The 7,753-nt window shown below is 46.7% G+C and overlaps 1 protein-coding gene across 1 annotated transcript; it reads left to right on the top strand.

The window, feature by feature from the left end:
- The first annotated feature begins 5,422 nt into the window (after positions 1-5,422).
- On the top strand, positions 5,423-7,318 carry LOC104537453 (potassium voltage-gated channel subfamily C member 3-like). The gene is made up of 2 exons (XM_010180348.1): positions 5,423-5,914; positions 6,515-7,318. Exons 1-2 carry the CDS (start codon positions 5,423-5,425, stop codon positions 7,316-7,318), a joined length of 1,296 nt encoding a protein of 431 aa, XP_010178650.1.
- The last annotated feature ends 435 nt before the right edge of the window (positions 7,319-7,753 follow it).

Here is a 7,753-nt window from a genome sequence, read left to right as displayed (position 1 = left end):
GGGCGGGGCGAGCGGGGTTGTTCCGCGGCCGACGTTGGCCGTGGAGCCGAACGTAGAGCGTCTTGAAGTCGTGGTGGTTCTTGGCCCCCATGGGGACATCTCCTTGCCCAGGGCCGTAGGCCTTGTCTCCCAGGTGTGGGGGATCTCCTGCACGGCCTGTGTCCCCAGCCAGAAGGGGTTTGGGTGTTTGAGGCCAGTGCAGAGCAGGGGTGTGCGCCCCTCGTGTGGTTGGGGGAGCTGAGGGACAGGGAGACATTTGGGGTCAAGGCAAGGGTAGCTGTGTGGGGATGGGTGGCCAGAGGGTGTTGGGGCAGGATCCTGAACATGGTGGGGGAGCACAGTCCCTGCAGCAAGAGGGGAAGGCAATGGGTCAATGTAGGGCTTCACGCTGTGCCTGGCCTTACTGAACTCGGTGTTGTTGGGAACACAGGACCATCACCCTGGGGAGAGGGACGAGGCAGCTCTCCTGACTAAAGCTCTTCTTTAAGTGTCCCTTACTGTCCAGCCCTGGCCATCTTTATACACACTTGGAGGAGACTTAACTGCTCTTCTTCCCAGTTACAACATTTTACAGGTATTTGCAGTAGGCTGAATCTATCAATGGTCCAGGTGTCTTTGTTCAGGCAGTTCTTCTATCACCCTCCCCACCCAAGGAGGGGAATCAGGGAAAAGGAAGGAGACCCATGGGTTGAAATGAGAACAGATTTAATAAAATGTACACAAAGTTACACTCTTCTTACATAGTAGTTGTGTGCAGTGTGCTCCCGGCAGTGAATGACAGGTGACAAATGCTGCAAACACCACAGCTCCAGCGAAAGCGTGATGGTCACAGTACACGGTGAAATTGGCCTTGGGAGGAGAATGACAGCTGAGACCCTCTGGAGATAATGACCATCAAGGAAAGAGGGCCATCACCAGCAAAATCCCCAATGTATAGTCAGCGTGATGTTTATAATGTGAAATACTTCTGTTGGCCAGCTTGAGTCAGCTGCCTCGGCTTTCGTTCCCCCCGGCTTCTGCACCTGGCTAACTCAAAACTGCTGAAGACCTTGATCACTGCATACCAGCGTTGGCCAAAAACTAAAACTGTGTGTCTTACTGACTTTGTTCCCACCAAATAGAGTGCTGCAGTATTCTCAAAAATGCAGTTTTTTTCTGAATGAAAACCTGATTTGATATATCTGATTCTATACCAGGACACCAGGCTATGAATCTCCTTATTTTTGGAGCCTTTTTAAAAAAACTTCTCTTTTCACTGATGTGTTTGCACAATCTCAGGAAGACACTGGTGTTAGAGGGCAGAGGGGAGGTACAACTGCAACATGTGATGGGGAAAAAAGCACTGGAAGTGGCAGTCCGCAGATGTTATTTACACTGGTTTTGCTAGTGGAAAAGCTGAGCCTGAGAGTTCTGGCACTGTCTCCAGCAGCTAAAGAGTAGCTTGGTCTTTCCTCAAGGCTGTCAGGACTTTAGGATAGCTTAAGCTTTTTTGTTCAATATTCAGAAGCAAGATTTTGTTTGCAAAACTGTTAATAATCCTCACCAGCTTTTTATGAACATTTTCTGAGGAAATGGTTATGCTGGAAAGCTAAAATTTCTCTTATATTCTAGCACAAATGCAGTTAACAAAGCCCCCCCCTAATTTAGACTTACATGAGTATGCCGGAGTGCACAGTCGAGACTAAGTGCATCTGAATATGAGTGAACAGGAAAAAATTATAAAACTTCTGCCCTGGACAAAATATTTTCTCTCTTAAATACCAAAGATTATGGGAAAGAAATGCTGAATGAGTTCTGTTAAAATACCATCCCTGAAAAATGCCTCAGTTCATTACAGCTTCAATCTCCTCCCTCCTGCCTTCCCCCCTAAAAAAGTCTGCCTTGTTCTTCGGTGTTAATAAATGTTAACAAGAGTTTCATTACTCAAAAGAAGTGCAAGGCTAAGGGAATAGCCTTGACATTCGCTGCCAAACTCCCACAGTGCCTCATGCAGTGAAAGTGAATTCCCTGAAGATATGAGGCAGGGAGAAAACTTGGACCAGGGCCCTGCTCTCTGGAAATGGAGTTGCACTTTTCATCTGCTTAAAAAATGTTCTGAAAGGACAAGCTGTTTACTGCAATCAAAAGGTCTCATTCAGAGCATAGGAACAGCATGTGTCATTTCGCTTTCCAGATTATTTCTGGGTTTCAGAAATCGAATGCAGTGCAAAGGTTGTAAGAGGCAAACACTGCGGTGCTGAGGAAGACATAGGATACTTCAAACTCGACCTGATCACCTGCTTCCAGAACATCAGGGACACATCAGAAATCAAACTAAAAGGAGTCTTTTTCATTCTTATTCTCTGTGGAGAGGGAGAAAGATGTGAAGAGTTTGGTGTTCATTATAGGACTGAACCAGCAGAGTTCCCATGCTTCGTGTGCTTTCAGAGTCTGTATCTAACAGGAATTCGCTTGTGCTCTTGCTCTTCCTGCAATGTCTGGCTACGGGGTTGCTCAGTGCAGAACTGGGAGGTAATGGGCAAAGATGGCTTCTTGCCCAGTGTCCCACACAAGATGGGCAGCAATCTGCCGCTCTGGTTTCTGCAGCCTTGTTCTCGGTGGCTGAGAGAAGAGGCCAGGATTGCCTGTGGTGTCCCTGAAGTACTTTGGGGATCTGGATGTTGAGAGGGAGTGAGGTTACTTGCACCTGAAGTGCCAATGAGGAGCAGAGAACCAGACTGCTATCTAGGGAAAAGACCTACATGGAAAACCTATGTTTTTTTTAAAAAGGGATTTTATTGTGTCAGGGTAATGCACATAGTGAATTAAAATGAAAAGTCCAGCAGGTAAACTGGGATAATGCTTCCTCTAAAGAGATGTGAATCTGCTTTTCATTTGTGTGACTGAAAAGCCCCCAGACTCTTCCTGAATCACCTTGCTCTTGCTGGGAATAAGGAAATTCCTTTTCCTGCTTGCTTTCCAGAGAGTTTGCAGTAAGCAGAGGTGATACCTAGAAAAAGCCTTGGAATGTCAGCTGAAAGGAAATTTCACATGCAGTGTGCATTTCTTGACTGGGATTAACAACTATGTGCTGACCTTCTTCCTGAAGTAACCAATGACAAAAAATGCATTAAAGATTAAGCTATCCAGAAATGAAGAAAGAGCCCTTTAAACCAAGAAAAAAAGGGAGTGAATGTGGCAAAAAGATGGGCGGTTAGGTGATTTGTTTGTTTATTTGTTTGCTTCTGTTGTCTGGGATATTCGTTTTTAACTCGAATAAGGCACAGCCAAGAAGGACCCATGCTGTGTCTGCCTTTCTATGGCTTGGTAGTTTAATCTCTAATTGGTCCCAAGGTGCCTGAGCTCCACGCATTTCCCCAACACTGTGGCCCTTTGGGATCCTTGGCAGAGCAGTGGGTGGCAGAGCGGTCAGGGCATATCTGGCCTGGCAGTTGTTGCCTTCTTGTTTGAGCGTTATCCCCTGGAGCGGGGAGAGCGGCCGCTGATAGGGCAGAGCACAGCGGAGAGGGGCCTCCACATCTTTTCAGTGCTATTGGCTGGTTTTGTTTTCTGGCATCTATGAGACTTGAGCTTTGGAGAGTAGCCATCGAACATCCTGTTTTCACTGAATTTGTCTCTGTTCTTCCCAGTCTCTCCTCCTTTCTTCTGGTCGCAGGGTTGCAGCAGTAGCACCAAGGTAAGGATATGAAATGACACTTCTCGACTCATTTCTCACAGGGAGATTGTTACGTTTGAGAAAGAGGTATCTGGCTTTCTAAGTAGATAAAGGGATCTCAAAAATCACTGTGCTCTTTGGAGGCAAACAGAGGCAAAGAATGAAACTCCAGGTTTGCTGAGTGCTGAATTAATCTAACCTGCTTAGAATTACGCCATGTGGGTTCCTGTGCAGCAAGTACTAAGCAATGCCTGCACACTTCTAGTCCTTGTGCTCAATCCTGCTCTTGTTGTAGTGGAAGTTTTAGGGTGAAGCTGCATCCAGCTTCACAGATGTTGGGATTGGCAAGGACAGCAGATAAGCAGGAATTCTCTTGTGCCATGATCGTGTGACCAAGCTGCAGCTTCCAGCCTTTTCTGATAAAGCCGAATGAGGTGCTGCATGTAGTTCGTTATTTCTGGGAGTTTCCCTGGTGCAGGGCTTGTTTCCCTGCTGATCCTGGATGGAAAGGTCTGTGAATCCCATGCACAGTACCTTCTGCAAAAAAAAGGAGGAGGGACAACTGGAATTTCTGTGTGCATGGTTTCAGCACACTGAGCAGCCATCTCTGGGTAAGAGAGTCCAAGCAGAAAGACAGACTGGCTTGCTCTGTTACAGAAGGGCCAGAGTGAGAAATGCTGGGTGTAAGAGAAGGATGGATGGAAAAGTGTAGGAATGGAGGAGGGGAAATGGAGGGGTATAGACAGTCAAAGACAGTGCTCATCACTTTCTCAAGAACATTCTGCCCCTATTCTGCACCTCTCCTACACGGTCCCGAGGCTACAGAGACCCCTGATTTCCCTCCCCTCTCAGCATGATGTTCTCCAGGTACGTTGGATTTTGAAGAGCAAAACAGGGGATGTATTACAGGAAATAAGCAACTGAACGCGCTTTCCCGTCCCAGAGGCCTTGGCAGCATGTTCTGGTGCTGTTCGGAGATGTCAGCCAGCCCTGAAAGAAGGGAATCAGTTATTCTGCATTTCCATCTGGTCCAGGAACCCTGCATATAGATTCCAGGATTTCCTGCAGAGGGAAAGGTGATTTGGCTCAGTGGGACTCTATACTCAATACTCAAGGATAAAGCATAACTCAAACAACCTAAATGTTCCCACCAGGCAGTGGGGTCTCTTGTGAAACTTGTTATGCCAGGCTCAACACATGAGGTTATGTTTTAAGACTTGTTTGGAGAATAAGCTGCTGATGGCTGTTTTACCTCTTTGGCACATGGGCGTCTCTGCAAGAAACTGCTTGTGGAGAAAGAAATTGGGGGGCAGAGGTGGAAGAAGTAGATGAGGGGAGGGGTAGTGGAAGGAACGTCTTGGGGATGAGAAATTTACCTCAAATGAGTTTATTTATGAACAAATGTGGTGAAACAGACTCTGGACTGTGTGCTCTGTCCCCATGGGGAGAAGCTGAGAGGGAGAGCAATGCAAACCAGATGTTTGTTGTTTAGTTTAATGCATCTCCTGAAAAGCGCTCTGACAATACAGCAACAGAGCAGAGCCTAGGAATAAGAGCTGAACATGGCAGGGAATGGCAGAGGTGCCTTTCCTTCATACAGGAGATGAGGGTTTCAGGTACAAAATGTGTTTTAAAAGGACGGGAATGAGGAAATATTTCCAGCTTCAAAACTTGCTCTACTTTACTTCTTCTAACTTGTGTTCTTCTCTTTTCTACTGAATACAACCAAGAGCCTATGACGACCTGCACATCCCTCCTCCCTCACAGATGGAAGGCTCCAAGGAAAAAATCATCCTGAATATTGGGGGAGTCAGATTTGAGACATACAGCAGCACCCTCCGGACCTTCCCAGGGACCAAGCTGTGCAGCCTAACAGAGCCCCATGCCCCAAGCATCTACGACTATGACCCCACCACCAAAGAGTTCTTTTTTGATAGGAGTGCTGAGATCTTCAGCTACGTGTTGAACTATTACAGGACCAAACATTTTAATTGCCCTGTTGATACCTGTAGGTCAGTCTTGGAAGAAGAGCTGGCTTTTTGGGAAATAAATGAGACACAGCTAGCATCCTGCTGCTGGCTGAAGCTGAATAACAAAGAGGTGCAGCCAGAGGAGTTTAACATTTGGGATGAAAATGAACAGACTGATGACCAGACCCTCATAGTCCAGACAGAAAGAAGGGATTTCAGCTGGCGAACCAGGTGGCAGCCAAAGATTTGGTCTATATTTGAAAAACCCTTTTCCTCGTTCAGTGCTAAGGTAATACTATACATGGAGATGGTCACAGCCTGTGTCTTTTGGCATTACTGGAGTGGGTCCATGCAAAATGCTAATGGGTTCATAGCTTTGATAAATGTGCTTTGAGTCCCAGGTTAAAAAAGAAAATACAGTTTTCTCATTAACAGACCCTCCTTCTTCTCTCCTCTTCCTGTCCCTGTTCTCTGTTCAAAATGCGTGCCCCCTGCCTCTTTAAACTGCCAGGCGTGCAGAGCAACAAGCTCAAGTCAGAGGCTGCAGAGGATGTTTTCTGTGCTGCGGCTATTTCTGGAGCCAACATTTAGTGCTGGAGAGGCCCAGCGTGAGTCTGTCCACATTACTCCAGCTGTTGGACCTTTCCCCTTCCTTACAAACTCCGATGTAGGAGTTCAGGTGTTCATTTTCTTTGACTCCGATCTTCTCTATTATTTTTCAAGTCTAGAAGGAGAAAATGCACAACAAACAAAAAACGGTGATTTGAATGAGTCTGGGATTTTTCTGCTGTGCCTGTGGAGGGGATCCTGGGGTTGTGGCAGGGCTGTGAGGTTATGTGATACTTGTTTGTTGGACTAATTTCTTGTGTGCCCTTTCCCTCTTCTGCAGTGCTTGGCTGTTGTTTCTCTGCTGTTCATCGTGGGAATTGTCGTCATATTCTGTGAGGAGACCAAGGCACAATTTGAGTTTTTTACTGCTAACTTCACCCATGTCAGCTATTCTGAGCCCCCCCACAACCACCATGAACCCTATTACCACCAGGCTGCCTACCTGCTTCATCTGGAGCTTTTCTGTGTCCTCTGGTTTACCTTTGAGTTCTCTGTGCGATTTTGTTTCTGCCCAGACAAAAAGTTGTTCTTCCAGAATCCCCTGAACGTGGTTGACTTCCTCTCCCTCTTCCCAGTTTATATTGAACTCTTTGTGGCTGGGCAGATTCAGAGGATGCCAAGCCTGGGGCTTTGGTTGGGCTTTGTTCGCATTGTCTATCTCCTCAAACTCCTGAAGATATCCAAGCTGATAGAAACGCCACTGATCCTCAAGGTTTTGTGCTACACCCTCAAGTCTATCCTCAGAGAGATTTGCATCCTGCTGATGATTTTGGCCTTTGAGACCCTCTTTTTTGGCTCTCTCTTTTTCTATGGGGAGTTGCTGGGCAGCCATCCCTCCTACACAGGGGAACTGCACTTCACTGACATTCTTGTTTGCTTCTGGTGGGCTTTGATCACGCTCACTACCGTGGGCTACGGAGATATCATCCCTCTCACCACAGTCGGCCAAGTGACAGCAGCCTTAGCTGCGGTATTCGGCATGTTAACTATTATCATCCCAATACCCGTTTTCATGGTGAAATTTAAAAGCTATTATGACATCGCTATCTTCAAACAGAAGCTGAAAAGGAGTAAGAAACATTAACACTTCAGAACCTCTGTTCTCCTTTGCCTTTAGCAATAAACCTTCAGTATGGTTTATTCCTTTTGGTGGGAAGGGAGGGCAAATAGTTTTTACTGCATTTACTTGCTGCCTTAGCGTATTTCAAACCACTGGGGAAGCCTCAGGCTGTGATCCTTGATACACAACTGATCAGACCTGTTGAATCCCATGGGTCTTTTCCTTATCATACAGCATCCCATGCTCCCTTTTAAGCCAGTTTCTCTCTCTCATCCAGCTGTTTGAAGACAGGCAGTGATGTTGCATTACAGCCTGAATGTGCAACACATAGCCCAGTTCCACGACCTGGGGCCACCGCTCTCATAGCTGGCGCACAACCCATGGTGCTGTGCCCTCCATCACCTGACAGACCATCATCTCATTTTGCATGCTGGGAAAGAAGATTTGTGCATGGTCCTG

This window comes from Mesitornis unicolor, unplaced genomic scaffold, assembly GCF_000695765.1.
Source record: "Mesitornis unicolor isolate BGI_N332 unplaced genomic scaffold, ASM69576v1 scaffold2173, whole genome shotgun sequence".
In the NCBI taxonomy this organism is placed as follows: Eukaryota; Metazoa; Chordata; class Aves; order Mesitornithiformes; family Mesitornithidae; genus Mesitornis; species Mesitornis unicolor.
This window is presented reverse-complemented; position numbering and strand designations above follow the sequence as displayed.

What these genes read in the sequence shown, in the direction of transcription:
- LOC104537453 (XM_010180348.1), top strand. Translation starts at nt 5,423, where the DNA reads ATGGAAGGCTCCAAGGAAAAAATCATCCTGAATATTGGGGGAGTCAGA. An exon ending in TTTCCTCGTTCAGTGCTAAG is followed by an intron (nt 5,915 to 6,514) that starts GTAATACTATAC and finishes CCTCTTCTGCAG; the next exon opens with TGCTTGGCTGTTGTTTCTCT.